The following is a 20866-nucleotide window of genomic DNA, read 5'->3' on the forward strand; positions in this document are numbered from 1 at the left end:
TGTATTGAGGGCTCCAGAGCTGGATGCATTACTTGACGTGAGGTCTCACTGGAGCGGAGTAGAAGGGCAGAATCACCTCCCTCGACCTGCTGACCATGCTTCTTTTGATGCAGCCCAGGATATGGTTAGCTTTCCAGGCTGTGAGTGCATGTTTACAACTCAGGTCCAGTTTTTCATCCACCAGGCTCATGTCAAGCTTTTCATTCACTAGTCCTTCTCCTCAGGCCTGCTGTCAACCCCATCATCCCCCAGCCTGTATTGGTACTGTGAGTTGCCCTGACCCAGGTGCAGGACCTTGCACTTTGCCTTGTTAAACCTCAGGAGGTTCACATAGGCTCACTTCTCAAGCTTGTCCAGGTCCCTCTGGATGGCACCCCATCCCTCAAGTGGGTCAACTGCACCACTCAGCTTGGTGTCAATGTGCAAACTTGCTGAGGGTGCACGCAATCCCACTGTCTACATCACTGATGAAGATATTAAACAGTAGTGGTCCCATTATGAATCCCTGAAGGACACTTCGTGTCACTGATCTCCATCTGGATATTGAGCCAGTGACCACTACTCTCTGGACATGACCATCCAGCCAATTTGTACCAGTACAGGCTCGGGGCTGACCTGCTGGGAAGCAGCTCTGTGGAGACTTCAAGGAATTTGAGGGAAAATTTAAGCCTACATATATCTGAAACATGTGCGAGTAATGCTTCAATGTCTGAAAATATCTAGAGGACTACTATATCAGAGAATACACAGGCCAAAAGACAAAAGGGACAAGAGGAGATGAACTGCATTTCTAAAGCAGGTGTGTTCCAGTTCAAGGTGGGCTTCTATTACAGAGAGATGCCAACAATAATAGCAAAGGAATAGAGATCTAAAAAATAGTCCTATAAAATATTTTTCTTAAGTCCTAGAACTGCATCTTAAAACTAGGTTAACATATGCACTTCTACTCAACCCAAAGTGGGGATCTCAGACCAATCTGAAATTTACTGTTTATCAGACTAAACCAGAATAGAATAGATGTGGCTCTTTATTTCTAAAGAGCCTATGAATGTAGACTTTCATAGTGATGTCTATGAAAGTGTTACCTTATTACCACCAAGCATCACCATCATACCAGCAGTAAAATATGGCTCCAGGACAGACCTATGAAGAAACCATGTAAAAGACAAACTGCAAACACTAGCGAAAAAGGCAAGTAGGCTTGTGACCCAGACCTACTTGGAAAGGCAGGTTCCACATCAGACTCTATCCTCCAAGAAAGGAAACAACTTTCTTTGCACTTGTACATCCTCGACCAAGGTCAAGGGGTTTCTTGTTCTCCGGGACAAAAAAACCTGCAAACTTTTCCCCTGCTGGAAAGGCAAGTGAACTTAGGTCCCTGCCCATGGCAGCAGGGTTGGACTAGATGATCTTTGAAGGTCCCTTCCAACTCAAAGGATTCTATGATTCTGTTCTATGATATGTTGAAGCCAACTTCTGTAACGTACCCTGACTACCCTACGGCAGGTGAGTCAAGTTCAAAGCAGCACTAAGACTGGAAAAATGCTCATTTCCTAATTCTGTACATCATTCATCCTTGACCCTGGGCTTTTTAATTTCAAGAATTGTAGCAATACTGTACAGGTCTACCACAGTAAATCACATGAAGCCTTCCTTCCCTGTATAAAGCAACAGGAATAAAATCCCCAAGCAATGCAGTTGCTTATTCAGCCTGAAGCAGAACCAGCAGCAGCAGTTCAAATCAGAACCAGAAAAAAAAGCCCTTAAATTTATTTAGCTAAATGGGCACCATATGAAGACTGTCAGTCTCTTAACTTCCCCAAACTGCAAGGTCCTAGTTCAGTGACCGTCACTATACATCATACAGACTGACAGTCTCAAATTCTGGGTGCCCTGCTGAGCTGAGCAAGCACAGCAACAGACTGGATCATTTTCTCTGCTTGCACCAGAGAAGTTATGGCTTACAAGTTACACTTATTATGTTTTACTGATAAGTACTTACTTCAGTGAAAGAGAATAGTCATGCTTGCTCGTTTGACTATTTCTTACAAGGTAGCTACACTCTTTACACAAACGTAACAGCTTTTCTGCATCTGTCCGACTGATTGCTCCATGATACCATCTAGGAAAAAGCAGAGAGATAAATACACACGCATATTCCAACTCATACTTCTTTCACTACTTCATTTCTTTAGGGTATGAATAATGGTTAGCTTTAAGATCTAACATATCATGGATAAAAAGCACATTGCTTGTGTTAGCTGACATTAACTCTACAACTTGTGGAGGCCTGTAGTTGCTGTCTGCTGAAAGAAAAAAAACTTAGATCAGGAGAACATGCAACTGTATTGGTGTACATATTTATGCAAGAAATTCCCACTCAGAGCAACAGATTACAATCTCTGTCTCGCAAGCAGTATATCCACAATATACACATTACTCTATTTCATCCCTGTGATACATGAGTATTTCTACTAATATACAAAAGAACTAAAAGAATGCAAACAAAAAGAACATTGCATCTGAAGAACATGGTGGGAAAGATTTGCTATACAATAAATACAATAAATATTTGAGACAGGAGAGAAGTGACAATGTGTGAAGATCTACAACAAAGGCAATTGTTCTAAACACAGCTGTGACAACTCAGAGTGCTTTAAGCAAATCTCTGGTGCATCTGCGGAGTGGGTGTGATCAACTCAGGGAAGAAAGGAACTAGGGAGATGTGAGCCCTTCACTCAACTGACCACTGCAAACAAAGAACCTCCTCAGCACACGCTGCTTTGTATCAGCAATTAAAATCTCCCAGTCCAGTAGCAAATGCTTTCCTGAGCAGTGTAATGTGCCTGGCCCTGCACTGGGCCATTCACATCTCTGAGAAAGATCTGTCCCTTTCCGCAGTTGCCAGATGCACTTTGAAGCACGATGTAACACCACGTCTGCCTAAGCAGGATAATTCAAAATAAAATATGACCTCACCAAAACCAGGGAGATACCCTGGAATCTGATATTCAGAGGGAAGTATTTCATACATTCTTCAGATCTGGTGTTCTCCAGTTGGCAGAGATTAATGGAAAAAGAATGCAGTGCTGGTTCCCAGAAGGAAAACCTGCTTTTACAACAGCAAAGTATGAAGGGAGAACATCAGATTCAGAAAAGATGTCTGGAAGCTGTTTTCGCTACAGCTGAGAGTAAAAAGCAGTATCTAGAAGTGTAATTGCTTGTGAATAATACGCCCATGTAAATGGGACACTCAGATTCCTCCTGTTCCAGCTAGCTATTAAGATAAGCATAGTGCCATAACCAGCTTGAAGTTCCCAACTAATTTCATTTTTCAACTGTATTGGGTCTGTTGGCCCTGGGTGTGTCTATTTTTAAGATGTCAACCTACAAGAATTTGTGCAGAAAGGTCAAAGATTCAAATGTCAATGATGTGATCACAAGATAGTGAAATGACAACTTGTGAAAGCTACCAATGCAAAAGCATGGGACAAAAACCTGAAGACATGCATGTCTTCTAAGACATCCTGGAAAATATAGGCACACAATGCAAACCTGAAAGCAAAATTCAAACACAAACACACACTTTGACCTTTATGAGGATCTCCTCACAGGATTGAAGGCATGCTTATTTTAGTTTATTGAGTGTTCTTTCTGATGTCCCTTACTTTCTCAGTGGGCAGGTTTCAGCCACTAAGTGGCTACATCTCCACTGAAGTCAGGGCAGCTACATCAATTTTACAGTAAGTATAATGAGTTACTACAGCTCATATAATGCACAACACCACTCTGTTTCTGAACTGATCAGAGCAAAACAAGAAATCACTAAATCTTGTATATAAGGCCAGGAGGGATTCATTTTAGTAAGACAAAGGACACAGCAGAAGACACTTTCTTCTGTTCACTGTTACTGAGGAAATGGAACAAATTCATTCAATTCAACTCATTCCAGATCATCATCAAGCAAGTGGAGGAAAAGAAGGTTATCCGGAGTAGTCAACATGGATTCACCAAGGGGAAATCACGCCTGGCCAATCTGATAGCTTTCTATGATGGCATGACTGGCTGGGTAGATGAGGGGGGAGCAGTGGATGTTGTCTACCTCGACTTCAGCAAGGCTTTTGACACTGTCTCCTATAACATCCTCCTAGGGAAGCTCAGGAAGTGTGGGCTGGATGAGTGGTCAGCGAGGTGAATTGAGAACTGGCTAAATGGCAGAGCTCAGAAGGTTGTCATCCGCTGCGCAGAGTCTAGTTGGAGGCCTGTCACTAGTGGTGTTCCCCAGGGATCAGTACTTGGCCAAGTCTTATTCAGTCAATGGCCTGGATGAAGAGTGTACCCTCAGCAAGTTTGCTGATGACACAAAACTGGGAGGAGTGGCTGATACAGTGGAAGGCTGTGCTGCCATTCAGCCAGACCTGGACAGGCTGGAGAGTTGGGCACAGAGGAACCTGATGAAGTTCAACAAGGGCAAGTGCAGGGCCTGCACCTGGGGAGGAACAACCCAATGCACCAGTACAGGCTTGGGGCGGACCTGCTGGAGAGCAGCTCTGCAGAGGGGGGCCTGGGTGTCCTGGTGGATGACAGGTTGACCATGAGCCAGCAGAGTGCCCTTGTTGCCAAGAAGGCCAACAGTATCCTGGAGTGCATTAAGAAGAGTGTGGCCAGCAGGTCGAGGGAGGTTCACCTCCTCCACTACTCTGCCCTAGTGAGGACCCATCTGGAGTGCTGTGCTCTGTTCTGGGCTCCCCAGTTCAAGAAAGATGAGGAGACAGTCCAGCGGAGGGCTACGAGGTTGATGAGGGGGCTGAAGTATCTCTCGTACGAGGAAAAGCTGAGGGAGCTGAGCTTGTTTAGCCTGAAGAAGAGAAGGCTGAGAGGGGGCCTTATAAATATCTGAAGGGTGAGTGTCAGGAGGATGGAGCCAGACTCTTTTCAGTGGTGCCCAGTGACAGGACAAGGTGCAATGGGAACAAACAGAAGCATAGTAAGTTCTGTCTGAACATGAGGAAGAACTTCTTCACTCTGAGGGTGACGGAGCTCTGGAACAGATTGCTCAGGGAGGTTGTGGATTCTGCTTCTCTGGAGATATTCAAGACCCGCCTGGACAAGGTCCTTTGCAGCCCGTGCTAGGTGACCCTGCTTTGGCAGGGGGATTGGACTAGATGACCCACAGAGGTCCCTTCCAACCCCTAACATTCTGTGATTCTGTGAATTCCCCTGGGTCCATGAGTTACTAATTTCATAGCTACAGATTCCTGAATCAAAAGCAATTAAAAGTATTTTCTGGATATATTATCGCACCTTGGTGCTTCTGCCTGTTTGGGAAACTTCCCAGCCTACCTATCCACTTGTCAACCTGCATGCTTCCTTTCCTCTATGTCTTGTAGTCCTTTTGGCCTGGAGGCAAATGAGGAACAAGTTGAAAGCTTGTGGGTTAGAATTAAGGGACAGGCTCACAAGGGTGACATTACAGTGGGTGTGTACTACGGGCCACCTGACCAGGAGGAGGAGGTTGATGAGGCCTTCTACAGGCAGCTGCAAGCAGCCTCACAGTCACAGGCCCTGGTTCTCATGGGGGACTTCAACCACCCTGACATCAGCTGGGAAGACCATACAGCTAGGCAGGCGCAATCCAGGAGGTTCCTACAGAGCATCGATGATAACTTTCTGATGCAAGTGGTGGAGAAACCAACAAGGAAAGGCGCCCTGCTGGACCTTGTGTTAACAAACAAGGAGGGACTGGTGGAGGATGTGAAGGTCGGAGGTAGACTCGGCTGCAGTGACCATGAAATGGTCGAGTTCAGGATCCTGCGTGGAGGAAGCAGAGCGATAAGCAGCATCAAAACCTTGGACCTCAGGAGGGCTGACTTTGCCCTCTTCAAGGAGCTACTGGGAGGAATCCTGTGGGCCAGGGCTCTCGAAGGCAGGGGGGTCCATGAGTGCTGGTCGCTCTTTAAACAACACTTCTTCCATGCACAGGAGCAATGCATCCCCCTGAGAAAGAAATCGAGCAAAGGAGGCAGGAGACCTGCATGGTTAAACAAGGAGCTTCTAGCAGAGATCAGGTGGAAGAGAAAGGTCCATGGAATGTGGAAAGAGGGACAGGCCACTTGGGAAGAGTACAGGAATGTGGTCAGAGTATGCAGGGATGCGACGAGGAAGGCCAAAGCCCACCTGGAATTGAAGCTGGCAAGGGATGTCAAAAACAACAAGAAGGGCTTCTTCAACTACATCAGCAGCAAAAGGAAGGCTAGGGACAATGTGGGGCCGCTGCTGAATGAGGCGGGTGTCCTGGTGACGGAGGATGCAGAGAAGGTAGAGCTACTGAATGCCTTCTTTGCTTCAGTCTTCAGTGCTAAGACTGGCCCTCAGGAATCCCAGGCCCTGGAGGTAAGAGAGGAAGCCTACAGAGAGGACGACTTTCCCTTGGTCGAGAAGGACTGTGTGAGGGATCGCTTAAGCGATCTGGACGTCCACAAATCCATGGGCCTCGATGGAATGCACCCACGAGTGCTGAGGGAGCTGGCGGATGTCATTGCTGAGCCACTCTCCATCATCTTTGAGAGGTCCTGGAGGACAGGAGAGGTGCCCGAGGACTGGAGAAAGGCCAATGTCACTCCAATCTTCAAAAAGGGCAAGAAGGAGGACCCAGGGAACTACAGGCCGGTCAGCCTCACCTCCATCCCAGGAAAGGTGATGGAGCAGCTTATCCTGGAGGCCCTCACCAAGGGGAAATCATGTCTGACCAATCTAATAGCTTTCTACGATGACATGACTGGCTGGGTAGACGAAGGAGAGCCATCGATGTTGTCTACCTCGACTTCAGCAAGGCTTTCGACACAGACTCCAGGGAATTCCCCCAGGACCCGAGTCTGGAGCTGACAAAACTGCCTCTAAATACCACCCTCAAGTTTGATACCACTAAAGTAAAAAGAACAGTCTCTTTTCTGAAAGCTTTATAAGTGGTCTTATCGGTCACTCCCTGGAGCAGTATTACAGCCAGATGCAAGGCACATCTGAGGTACTAGAAACATGTTATGCAGCCACAAAGATACGGAATTTGTGCAGGTTTAAAGCACAATTTGTATATATGCGATATACACGTGTACTGGGTTTGCGTGACAAGGTATTGGTAGTGGGTGGGGCTACAGGGGTGGCTTCTGTGAGAAGCTCCTAGAAGCTTCGCCTATGTCCGATGGAGCCAGTGCCAGGAGCCTCCAAGACGGACCCGCCACTGGCCAAGGCCAAGCCAATTGGTTACAGCAGTAGCACCTCTGTGAGAACACATTTAAGAAGAAAAAAAGAAGCCTGCATAACATTTGCAGCTGGAGAGAGGAGTGAGAACTCTGCAGGCATCAAGGTCAGTGAAGAAGGAGGGGAGGAGGTGCTCCAGGCACTGGAACAGAGGTTCCCCAGCTGCTTGTGGAGAAGACCATGGTGAGATAGGCTGTCCCCCTGCAGCCCATGCAAGTCCATGGTGGACCAGATATCCACCTGCACCCTGTGGAGGACCCCATGCCAGAGCAGGTGGATGCCCGAAGGAGGCTGTGACCCAGTGGGGAGCTCATGCTGGATGAGGCTCCTGGCAGGACCTGTGGACCTATGGAGAGAGGAGCCCATGCTGGAGCAGGTTTGCTGGAAGGGCTTGTGACCCCGTGGGGGATCCATGCTGGAGCAGTCCATTCCTGAAGGACTGCACCCCGTGGGAAGGACTCACATTGGAAAAGTTCATGGAGAACTGTTTCCCGTGGGTGGGACCTCACTCTGAAGCCGGGGAAGAGTGTGAGGAGTCCATTCCCCAAGGATGAAGGAGCAGCAGAAATAATATGTGACTGCAACCACCATTCCCTGTCCCTCTGTGCTGCTGGAGGGGAGGAGGTAGAGAATCTGGGAGTAAAGTTAAGTCCAGGAAAAAGGCAGGGGTGGGGGAAAGGTGTTATAAAAATTGGTTTTATTTCTCATTATCCTGCTCTGATTTGATTGGTGATAAAGTTAAACTAATTTTCCCAAGTCAAATCTGTTTTGTTCTTGATGGTAATTGGTGAATGATCTCTCCCTGTCCTTATCTTGACCCATGAGCCTTTCATCATATTTTTTCTCTCCCCTGTCCTGTTGAGGGGGGGGAGTGGTAGAGCAGGTTTTGTGGGCACCTGGAGTACAGCCAGGCTAAACCACAACAATAATGCAATGTAATCAACCTAATTGACCTAATGCAACATAATTAACACAGTTGGAAGTGGAATAACTGCACATACTTGGCAGATGCAATTCACTGTTCCTGAGATGAGTTTCCTGTTTAACGCTATTTTGTCCCCCACAGAAGTTACTTATACTTTGCAGGATTAATAAGAATAGTTTTTTCTGTGAACACTAACACAGAGGATACTGAGGAGGGGGAGCTGGAGAGCAGGGTCTGGGACACTTATTGCTCCTGTAAGTAGGGAGGCAAAGAGCTAGCGAACAATTACTGTGCTTACTTACATCTGCTTTTCCAGTTGAATAGTTGGATCTATTCTCTCTCCCAGGATCCCACAAAATTCTGGACTGCCATGTTTGATAGGTTTAAAGCCTCCTCCAGGTGCTCTTAACTGCCTGCGCTGGTCATTTGAGGGAGAAGGAGATGCTTGCCGTTTCTCACTTCCATTAAACTGGGCTGCAAGATACACAATAATTACCTCTCCAGACAAGATTAACAAAGACCAAAATAGTTGTAGCACTCAGAGAGGTTTCACACTTCCCAGGCAGGATAAACACACACCCCCTAGCATGAAGATGTAGTGGCTTATCCACAAAGTTAGAAACACCTTTACATGATAACGTCTAACTATGCAAAATACAGTTCTAAACTCTCTTGCTTTTCCAGTAACAAAATCCACAGTCTTGTAAAACTAGTTACAGTAACTAGTCCTTATCTTAATAGTCAATACCTTCTTCCCCAACAAATAACACCGTTAAACAAATAGCAGTTACAAAGATAGGCTTTCAGTCATCTGCTATAATTACAACAACAAAGTGCGAACATTAAGAATCCAGCGTGCCTTAGTTTATGTGGTACCATCCTAACAGTGATCTGGGTGCAAATCCAGACAGCTAACACCCATCTATCCACATCAGAAATACTGGTAAGCAGCAACGAATTAAAAGTATATCCACTTATACGATGCTGGCACAAACCTTTTGACTTTAAATAATAGAGTACGAAGTGATGAAAAGGGAAAACAGCATTTTAGATTCTCTCACAAATTATGTTATTCCAAGCTGTAACTTCTTAGAGCACTGCAACAGCTGTAGCAAAGCACATACTAATGATGCCAGCATCATTCTACACTTACTACACTTCCAGATTCTACATGTCTCTAATTTCAAAAAATTAAAGGACAGAATATTGACAGAAACAATGAAAGGAGCTACCCCACAACATCTTCTTGACTCTCACTGCCTTCTACAGTTTGCTTCTTCATCAAAAACTGACACTCCCAGCTGCAGATAGATTACTGTTTTAAGGCCATCTAGTGGGGACCAGGCACGAAAAACTTCACTGTATCAGGAAGCAAACATCACAATCCAGACAAACACACACAGCACAATCAGCTCCTCTGTGAGTTTCAACAGCAGTATCAGAGAAAATGTAACAAAGGGCAATTAAAGGGACTCCCTACAACAGCATATTGAGGATCTCATGCATTTAGAACTCAACTTACTATAACACACAGCCAGTTAGGCTTGTGGCTGCTAGTACTCACCATTTTAAAGCAACGCTATGCAACAAGACGACAGCTGTAATGTTCAGAAAAATAACCTATACAGAATAGAGATGTGTTGGATGTGGGAAGTGTTTTGGAGCTGTCTGTTTGTTATTTTTATGCGCTTTCCTCATGGAGCTTAGGACACGTCAGAATTCCCCTTCTACACAGAGAAAGCAGGCACAAATTATTGCAAAAATTGGGCAAATGTATACAATCGTATTCTGAAGTATGCATCGCAGAAATATGCTGATTATTTCTTAAAATAGAAACTCAGATTTAACCTCATTATTTGATAATAAAAGCTGATTAGCATAACAAGGAGAAGCATTGTATATATGTACTTGCCAGTGATGTGTACGAACATCACTATTATTTCAACTATAAGAGAAACATCTGGATGTAATTTGGGACCTCTGTGAAAACTGGTGAACTTAATGTCGTCTCCTGACCATGCAGCATCGTTCAGACACCAAAAAATTAATTCCACAAAACAAAACACAAAACTCAGTTCTGACTGTAAACATCAATATCTTTACAACATAATGGTTAGAAGTAGGATCTGTTCTCAAAGAAGAGTTAAATTTCAGATGCTTTTGAATATTTTCTATGTCTGAAAAGCTCAGACACGTCTCTGGACTCCTGCCCTATTTCTTTTTTTGTATGTGTGAACTAAATTGGCAGGAAGAAATCTGAAAAGGATATCCAGGCAGCTTAAACTGGCAAGCGTGATACCCAGTCAGCTACCAATCTACGCAATGTTGTTATGAGGACTGAGTTTTGGCTGCTACAAATCCCCTCTAAACCTTCACTGTAGTAAATACAGTGAAGGTTCAGAAGCTCAATTCCATGCAGCTGAGAGTGTAAAGTTTTTTATTTCTATGCTACTTCTGTTTACAGAGCCATTATGTTGGAAAATAGGATGAGAGATGTACGGGGTGGGGGAGAAGTATGTAATGTATAGGGGTCTGTCTACATGATGTTTAAGAATGATAAGGAACTTCACAAAGATTAAGTAGAAACAAAGAACTGACTATCAGAGGCCCCAGGCAAGAATCAACTCAAGGACATACAACTAGCACATCCTGAAGAAGTGCATACAAACCAGCAGACACCAGTCGAAACCAAGACAAGGAACTTGAAAAATCCACGAATTGCGCAGTGAGCCAGCTCAGACCCAGACCACACGTGTAATCACTATGCAAGCATGATAATTAGTTCCAGGAAATAGAATAAATATGTATGAACATTCTGGAAAACTTAATGCACATGCATGTAACAGGGTGATATAAGCTTGAAGTGAGGCAACATATGGCATGCACGTTAGGCACTTCACATGCATTTCCTTTAAGCAAAGGTTTGCTATCACCACATCTGCCTGGAAAGGCCTGATTTCTCACACACTCAAATGGGAGCCTGTGTCAAACTGACATTCTTGAATGGGCTCTCCAGTGTTGCTAGCTCCTTTTCCAGCCAGACTTATGTACAACAAAGCTACCTTGTTCCTGTTACTTTGCCAGCCTCGGCTCTTCTGAGCAAACCAGTTTGCCCAGCTCAGCAAGAGGTCTAACAAGACCTGCCCACTTCCCACAAAAACCATCAAAACCACTTTTCAGCTTCAGCTGTACAGCTGCCAATGGGAAAAAAAACCACAACACAACTGTTTGTGAAAGAACTCCAGCTGTAGACAGGCATACTGCTTCACTCCACATCTGCTACAGAGAGACATATCTTTCAGCAGTGCAGTTAACAGAAGTTCCTGGGGTAGGCTATACATAGCCTGCACCACAATGTCAGCACAACACCAACCCCAGCCTCAGACTTAGGAGCCACAGTGCAGACAGGTTCCCATCAACCTGAGCAGACCTCATATCTTGTGCCCACTTTCAGTCTGACACATCTCAGACTCCAAGTTGGACCTAAACAGGTTTTCTGCATATTTCAGCAATAAATCTTGAAATCATGGCAGAGGAGCAAATGTTTTCCTTAAAAGACTTGCATGGGTAATTAACTTCATGATACTTCTAGTGTTGCTTGCCATTTTGGTTTGTTTCCTATCACCTGACAAATCAAAAACATTTACTGTAAAGGTCTCTCTGTGTCTGTGCCTCACATCAGACATCTGTTCCCTTCAGATGAGCTTCATGAAACAGGAAAGTTTTAGCAGAGGGCCTTTCATGTTCGCAGCCTCCACAACTCCAGGTATTTGGGGATGGTAGTTGTGGGCCTGTATAGTAGGACTTGCCCACTGTTAGAATTTCTAATACCAGACCGACACTGTGCTCTTCAGAGAAATTTACCTCAAACCTCAGCTGGTCTAGCTACATTAGCTAGCTACGTTACAGGGTAACAGTACACAAAAAGTCAGAAAAGCACCTGACACATCTCAGCAGAGGGTCAATACTTCTCCACTGCAAACTTCCTAGTGTTCAGCTTAGTTCAACTTCTACTGTTCAATCTTAGCAGTTGGAACTCGTTTCCTTATTTTGAACATTTATAATTCCTAGGAGTTAGACTAAGCATACAGACACCAGATGAGGAAGCATCTTGAATCTTGCAGCCAATCCTTACACACTGCTTTGAAACAAATAACCAGATACCTAAGACATACTAAGTTACAACAAATGACAGATGCAATCAAAGACATCTAATTAATCTCAAAAAATGTTTACTCTTAGCATTTTAAAACAGAACTCTGCATGCTGAACCCATAGGGAATTCAACCATACTTTGTAATTAAACAATATTCAACATTAGTTTTTAATTAAACTTTTTTAATCTGTTACTTTTGCAAAGCAATGTTTTATTTTAGTGTGCTTTCATATGAGTTAACTACATGATGTTTAGAAGAATATTTACTCGTAAGCCAATCATAAAGTCTCTTATTGGATGGATTGTGCAGTATTAATTTACAGTTACATGTAGGCAAACTAAGAACTACAGATGAAGAAAAAAATCAACAAAATTAGGATTCCTGTTTTTAAAATCAACACTCAAAAAAAATTTCAGTATTTACTCAATAAAGACCAAAACCGTAGGCATGAAGATGATTACAGAGCTCAAAGACTTAACAAACACCAAATGAGCTGTGTACAAAAGATATGCAGTAGAAACTAATAAATTTGTTCTCTGGATTCAACGAATTAAAAATCAGCCATTTCATATAATATGCACAATACCTGAAGAATAAGGTCTAAGATACCCATATGCACACATATGACTCAAGACAATAACTTTTAAAACTAATAATCCCGTTTCTGTGACTGTATTACTAATCACGAAACCTGTAAAGTGGGATCTCACTGCAGACAGACGTGTACCGGTCCCACAGCTTGCATTTCAGTGTTACTAACAATGATGTTTCTAGTTTAGGCATTCTGCATGCTTTGAAAGCAAAACTACTTCTGGGTAGCACACAATCACTGTCCTTGTGTGGGAAGCTCACAATATCTCTGATATTACTCTTAGCCTTTGGAAAATTATTAAAACTAGCATGCAATGAAAAATACAAGTCCCAGAATCCCTGTGCTACGCTAAACCACAGAAACTAGCTGCAGAGAGATAAATAGCCCTAAAGAATTCCACCTTTGAAGACTTAATCAACTGCTCAAGCATTTGTTCCTCCCAGCTCTTTCATGCAGTCCAAGGGCTTTACCTACCCTCTTACCTTCAAACAAAATATTCTTTGCTTGAAAGTAGCTCTAACCCCAAACTGTCCAAGAACACATGCAAGAATGGCTGAACATGCCTCCAGCTAAGCAAACACTGGACAGGTTGGCAAAAAATAACTGGAAGCCTTTCAGCTAACACAGTCAGCAAGAATTCACTGTTCAAGCTCCCTTTGCAGGAGGTCTTCAACAGTAGTCACTGTAACCCAGACATTTCATAGCACCTGGCCCAGGTGAGAGCGCTAGAAGGATGGAGATGAATAAGGAAGCACACCATCCTTCTTCCTTGTGGGCAGAAATGGACACACAGGTAACAGAAGATGGTCTTGGGTGACAGGGAGCTGGTGTCTGAAGGTGGGAGAAGAGAAATCCCAAGAAGATGTAAGAAGGTAACAGAGTGGGACCAGGTGTCAGGTAGAAGGACGAATGAGAGAGTCTAGACATAGATGGAGTTCTGCGGGACAAAAGAAAGGGGAAAAAAAGAACACAGACAGAAGAAAGAAAAACAGTCAAGAAGTAGATGTGGTAGCAGAGGGAAAACGGTGGAAAACCCTCCAGAATCTGGAATGGAGAATAGAGAAATTCCATGGAAAACAATGCAGAGAGCAGCCTAAGACCCACTGCAAATCCGCTGCTTGTGGCTCTGCACAGCCCCTACAGCTGTGCGTAGCTTGTGGATCCCTCCAGGTAGCAGACACCCTACCTCTATAACAGAGTGACTGTGGACCACTTTGCTGTGTAGTAAGGCTCACCTGTCAGGAGACGGAGGCTGCACATATGCTCTAGGCAAAGGCAACATTGCTGCCATCACGAGGACACAAAAAGGCATGGAAATATCTACTGAACTGGGGCAGACACCAATGCCATAGCATACACCCAAAGCAGAAGGCTTTACACACATATGCCAGGATGATATTCAGCATCTGCAAAACAGCCATTGTGGCACTGGAAACCTAGTGATACAGATCTCTGTTGATCAGACTATCTTGACACAGAACAGATATCTCAAATCATAGCCAGCACCTCACAGCCAGGTAATCTCCCAGCACGAGTCCTGCAAGCATTTTAATTGGTCCAGCAAAGGGGATGAATCAGCTCAGACAAGCCTGAGCCAAAGCTTGCGTCCACCATGCAGAGGTCAGCAGCAGAGCTGTATATTCCACTATAAGCCATGCAAGAAGGTTAGACTTCTGTTCATACTCCTTAAGGAGAAAAACTACTTTAGCTGCACAGGCTCGAAAGAACTGTCATATGATTAATGGGAAAGTGACTGAGCCTGGAACTCTGCAAGACTATTAACAGCTCACATGCCAGAGTAAACCATGCTGTTAGAAACTAGAAATCTAACCTCCTTAATGTCTAACCTCCTCTTATGTTCCATAGGAGCCCAACAAGAGGAAAGGTGATGCTAAATGAGAGGTTTCTTTCCAAGCAGCTGCTCAGGTTTTTCTGTGTGCCTCCTGCTCCCACCCATGTTTCACAGGAGGGGTACTGCAGACATCAGCTTGGCTTGGAACCAAACCCAAATCAAACACATCCTAAAGATGAAAGAATAAATGAAGCAGAGAGGCAGAATCACTCTTACAAAAGATCACCACTGCTCTACTCCACTGTGACAGAAGAGAAACACATTTCTGTCACCCATATCCACCTAACCTGTTAGGGGACAAGTGAGAAACACCCAAGAAGGGCATTGTCACAACAGGGTCTGTTTACAGAACAGTAGGCCTGTATAGCGGTGGAGAGAAGTCACTTCTCATTTCTGTGGTGAAGAAATATCACAGCACACAGATTTGCAAAATCATAGAATACTTCATGTGGAAAGGGACCATGGGCGGTGTCTAGACCAACCTGCCTAAGGCAGGGTCTGCCGTGTGATCGGATCAGGCTGTTCAGAACTTTGTCCAGTCATCCCTTCACACAGGATGAAAAACTCTAAAGATGAGCTCCCTGGACAATTGGTTTCAATGCTTGATGGCCCTTGCAGAGAGAGAAAGAAAAAAAAAAATCCTATATTGAGTCAAAACCTCTCCTGATCCAACTTAAGTCTCATCTTCCCATCACACACCTGCTCATTTGTTGAAGAACCTGTCTCCATTTTCTTGAAGATCTCCTTATAGACATTGGAAAGTTGCTATTACATCCCCTTAAAGCTTTCTCTTCTCCAGGCTAAGCAAGCCCAGTTCTCTCAGCATCCCCTCACATGTCACATGCTGCAGTTTCCTGTCATTTTGGTGGCTCTCTGCTGACATCAATATTTATCAACATCCTTCTTGCATCAGAATACTGGACACTGCATTAGACATGTTGTCCAAGAAAAGTGACATAAAGAGGAACAGTCCCTTTGCTTGATCTACTGGCTATGCTGGTGTTCACACAGGTCAGTATGCTGCTAGCCGTCATTACTGCTGGGGAGCACTGCTAGCCACATTTAGTCCACTTACCCCCAGGACTCCTTAAGCCTCTTCCAGCAAAGCTGTAGCCCAGCAAGTTAGCCGGTCCTCAGTCCATATAATTTCACAGGATTAGTCTGCTCCAGATGCAGGTCTTTGAGTTTGTCCTAGTTGGATTTTGTAAGCTTGTTGTCAGCCCATTTCTCCAACCTTTCCAGGCCCCTTGGAATGGCAGCTCTGCACACATATACCCTCCTCCCTATTTGATATCATTTCAAATTTGATGAGGTGCATTTCCTTTCCTCCTCCTCTGGGTTACTGATAAAAATGCTAAACAGGAAGGATTCCAGAACAGATCCCCTGAGGAATCACACTTATAGACAGACTCCAGGAAGAGTACGAAACACTAAGTACTACCTTTTGTGGTCAACAACCCTGACAGGTTTTTATGCATCTAGTAGTCTACCCATCTAGACTACAGCATTCCAAATCAGGTAACACCCCCGATGGCACAGCACAGCATGCTGAAGGCTAAAGTCAGCACATATGACAACCATTGCTCTCCTTCCATTAAGGGATCTAGTAGTTTCAATGCAGAAAGCAAATAGGCTTGTCAAGCAGGATTTACCTAGGGTAAATGTACACTGACTACACTGCTCTCAGGCTTCTTCCATGCTCTTTCCCAGCACTACATCTCTTTTCTTCCCTCCTCATCCCTACAGTCATCGTCATACACAGCTCTCTTTTCCAAACTTTTTTGCCAACCCAACTCCTAAAAACGAAGGAGAACAATCCTGTTCCTAGATACAGCTTTTCACTAGAACATGCCATTGAGAAGAAAAATCATAGACAGCTTATAACTCTAACACCCCGCAAGAGATTCCTGGAAGATGGTCAGAACGAATGACACAGATGGGCTTTGCTGGGCACACAGAGGCTCTACGGAAGAAAAAGCCTGGCCTTTAGAATCGCATCCTCACCAAATGAAGCCATCCTCAGCCATTTCTGCAAAGCAACAGAGGGGGGGGAAAAAAAAAAAAAAAAAAAAAGAGCGCAGTGTAACCAACATCAAGCACAGACATTCACAGAAGAAGAAAACAGTTTGTGTCAGATCTTCCTGACTGACAAGTTCTGATATGGAAGAACTTCAGCAGCTGAAAAAGATTAATCCAAAACTAAGTTTTACACAGAAATGCTTGCAATTATAACGAAAATACTGTAAATACCAAGAAACTCACCACTGAGTAGAAGCATGTTACTGCATGCATATTACACAGCTGTTTTTTGTCTTGCCTCTAAGAACTGCCCCACAGTTTAAAGGCCTTGCAAAGCAACTCCCTCATCATAAAGTCACTCGCCAGTAAACACTATCTAGACCACAACCATTAAAATGGGGATAGGAGCAAGGCGTGGGAGAAACAGAACTTTTATCAAGTGAACCAAGCATTGAGATGGTTGACAACAGGTCAGCTTAAGTACCAGACAAAAAGTGCAGTGTTCCACATTTCTGCAGCAGGCAAAGATTTGACACTACCCACATTCACTCATCAGAAATCGCTTCCCCCTCTCCATCCCCTAGTCAAAAGAGCAGAAATACTTGAATTCTCCTGAAGGCAACTACACATGCTATGAGTGTGAAGAGAATTTCCTGGTTGGGATCCAAGAATCCTACCTGCCAGAGCTGGGATGGTGACTTTGTTCCACTCCCATGGCTGATCATACTCGTCTGCAGGCCTGTCATCATCCTGTGGCAATTTGCTTTCTCGTAAACAGTGACTCACCACATCTTCAGAATCGGATTCCACATCACTACCCCTGCCTTCTGGTTCATAGGGCATGTCATAGAGCTGCATGTTTTTCTGATGCGACTTCATGCCTTCCTGCTTCTGAAACTCTGTTGGCAAGAAACAAAATTGCATCAGCATCACTACTAACCATTCTTTATCATTACAGTCAATAATTTTAGAGCATTCAACTTCCATCCATTCCTTAAGAGCCATGTAATTATACAGATGGCAAGCTTGTACAAGACTTCTAAATTCTACCTCTACATGAGGTAACTGGCTGGAAGCAAAAGTTTGCTCCAGCTAACAACCACAACAGTCTCATGCGTCCACCAACGTTCCCTAGCTTGCACAGAGCCAGATTACAAGAAGCCTGTGTAAAGCATACTTACATGCAACTGTATATAAATCCTCAAGAACACTGAAGTTTGTGTATGCGATTGTTCAAAAGTGCAATTCGAAGATATGAATATTGCAAAAAATAAATCCAAGAGTATAATCATAATGCTGATTTAAAAATTCCCTGCAGTTACCTTTACAGAAGATCAGCAGAAAATAAGCTAGGACTAGAGTAAGGACACTAAACAAAAACATTGATAACTAGAGCTTAGCTCACATTGTATTAATGAACATGTATTTTTTTTAAATTAACACTTACTTAAAAGAAAAAAAAATAAAAATGTTGAAGCTGCATAGAAAGGAACCATGCACTGCCCTCCTGAATACAGCAAACCAAAAACTGGGCTTTGTTAGGAGGAGCACAGCTAGCAAACCAAGGGGCAAGCTGTCATGCCTGCACCGTTGGCCCCAAGCAGGCTACACCTACCAAGAGGTCCGACTGCATCCAGTCTGCACGCTCCTTACAAGGAGTGTGCAAGGAGTGAGCTAATCCATAAAACTAGAAAGGAGGAAAGTGCAGAGCTACCAAGATAGCAGAGTCCTAGGACCGGGGGTCCATAAGAAGAGATGGTTTTGGTTAGTCTGATGAGGCTAGACAAAGCCAGAGTGACTCCACCTACTGATACAAAACTGGATGGAGTGGGTGATAGACCAGATGGCTGTGCTGCCATTCAGAGGGACCTGGAGATGCTGGAAAGTTGCAGGCTAACTGGCTGGAAAGCAGCTCAGCAGAGAAGACCTTTGTGGTTCTGTGTGATCATGAGCCAGCAGTGCACCCTTACAGTAAAGGGGGCCCATACTAACCTGGGCTGCATTAGGAAGAGTGTTGAGAGTAGGCCAAAGGAGGTGATTCTTCCCCTCTGCTCAGCACTGGTGAGGGCACAACTGGACTGCTGGGTCCAGTTCTCACCTCCCCAGTGCGAGAAAGACACAGACATACTGAAGCAAGTCCAGCAAAGGGTCACGAAGGTGATAATGGGCCAGGAGCATTTTTCAGATGAGGAGAGGCTGAGAAACCTGGGACTGGTCAGCCTGGGGAGGGTAAGTTTCAGTGGAGACCTTATCAATACCTGATGGAAGAGAGTGAAGATGGAGCCAGACTTTGCTTGGTAGTGCCTAGTGACAGGACAAGAGGCAACAGGCACAAATCAAAATACATGAAATTCCATCTGAACACAAAAAAACACCTTTTTACTGTGATAATGGTCAAACATTGAAATGGTTCACCCGGAGAGGCTGCGGAGTCTCCATCTCTGGTGATGTTCAAGACCTGACTGGACATAGTCATGGTCAAACTGTTCTAGCTGATCCTGCCTGAACAGGGTTTTTATTATATGATATCAAGGGGTCCCTTCCAGCCTCAGCTGTTCTGTGATTATCCTGAACACTGCAAGGATAAAATAATAATTTCATTAATTTCAGTGAATTACAAAGTTACTTAAAAAAAAAAAAAATACTTTGGGAGAAGGGAGAGAATGTTTTAACCTACAAGTGAAGCAAAGATTCAGAGCAGTTCTCTCCATTGCTATAATAAAAGTCATTCATCAGTTTATCTATCAGCAAGAACATTATAACCAAGTAATTGCTCCAATTTTAAAAGTACTGTGAAAAGTCCACAATGTAACAGTGTGCTTATTTATTGGGAAAAAAAATACTAAGTTTATACATTAGAAATACTGTAAACTTGAAGAAATATACCTCAAAACCAATGATGTAAATATAAGAAAGATAGGTCACAATAATTCCTAGTTACGAATGATAACCACATTACCACCTTTTAATACAAGCAAAACATAGAAAAGGGTATCTTAAAGGGCAGCTTATTTGAAAAAAGTGCTTTACACCTTTTCATTTAAAATATAGTCTTTGTCATTGAGCTATCTTTTGAAAAGAATTCTGCTCAAGGTAAAATGCTGCATTGAGAAAAATTAGAAAGAACACATAGCTCTCTTGAATTCTCCTGGGTCAAAAAGATAAACATTTTATTTCTTCTGAAGTCAGAAATGTGGTATGTATCTGTGCGTCTTTCAGTACTGTGAAGCCAGCCACTTCTACACAAGAAGTGTGCATTTCTGAGCAACAGAAGCTATGCTCCTACCAGATCAAATGCTTTACAAAAAAACCCACAAACCAAACCAAACTATTCATTTTAAGTGTCAAACACAGCTATATCACTGGCTCCTGGTTTGTGAGTATATTTCAATACAGGAGCCCGCGATTAACATTTTTCTTCTACCCACAGGACCAAAGCATCAAACTGCACAGAAAAGGTTAGCTGTAAATAGAAAGTGGTATGCTACATATTTGTGGTTCATGTTCAGGAACAATTAGAAAAATTACAAATATTTGATTCCAAAGCAGGAAAGTTTCTCTAGGAGAAACTAAAACCTAGGTAGAGCAAAGAAGTGGAAGAAGGAGAATATATATACATGCATATATAAAAATATACATGTGTATACACATGCACACTCACACACACATACTTACATACAGCCTTTTCTATAAAGCATCCTATAAATTTTCTTGAACATCCATCTTTTACTTAATATATTTGAAGAATATTTGTAAAGAGATGGACTTTTTTATTAAAAGTTACAACAGAAACAGTTCCTTTCAATAACAGACAGCAAAGCTGTATGCATACCACAAACAATATTAGCATTATACACACTGATAGCTCAGAGCAGACTTAATATTTAAGAATTAGGTAGTTGAAGACAATAGAACACTTGTAATGAAGTTTTTCTCATGCTTTTCACACAATCACTAACAAGACATCTTTAAGTGCTGAAATAGTGACTGGAATGACCAGGGAGACCAAAGCTGTGTTAATTTCTTTTTTTTATTTATTTTTCACTTTTATTAATTTTATCCTT

At 43.5% G+C, this 20866-nt stretch overlaps 1 protein-coding gene across 4 annotated transcripts in view; it reads right to left on the reverse strand.

Annotated features, from left to right (window-relative positions):
• Positions 1 to 20866, reverse strand: part of SHB (SH2 domain containing adaptor protein B) — a 142392-nt gene that overhangs the window by 79445 nt on the left and 42081 nt on the right. For all 4 annotated transcript variants that reach the window (XM_075411208.1, XM_075411207.1, XM_075411206.1 and 1 more), the window contains exons 4-6: positions 17480 to 17701; positions 8485 to 8656; positions 2003 to 2122 (exon numbers count right to left, since the gene is read on the reverse strand). In XM_075411208.1, the coding sequence (XP_075267323.1) occupies positions 2003 to 2122; positions 8485 to 8656; positions 17480 to 17701 (514 nt within the window). The remainder of the gene's footprint in view (positions 1 to 2002; positions 2123 to 8484; positions 8657 to 17479; positions 17702 to 20866) is intronic.

The sequence above is a fragment of the Opisthocomus hoazin genome, chromosome Z (genome assembly GCF_030867145.1).
Source record: "Opisthocomus hoazin isolate bOpiHoa1 chromosome Z, bOpiHoa1.hap1, whole genome shotgun sequence".
In the NCBI taxonomy this organism is placed as follows: domain Eukaryota; kingdom Metazoa; phylum Chordata; class Aves; order Opisthocomiformes; family Opisthocomidae; genus Opisthocomus; species Opisthocomus hoazin.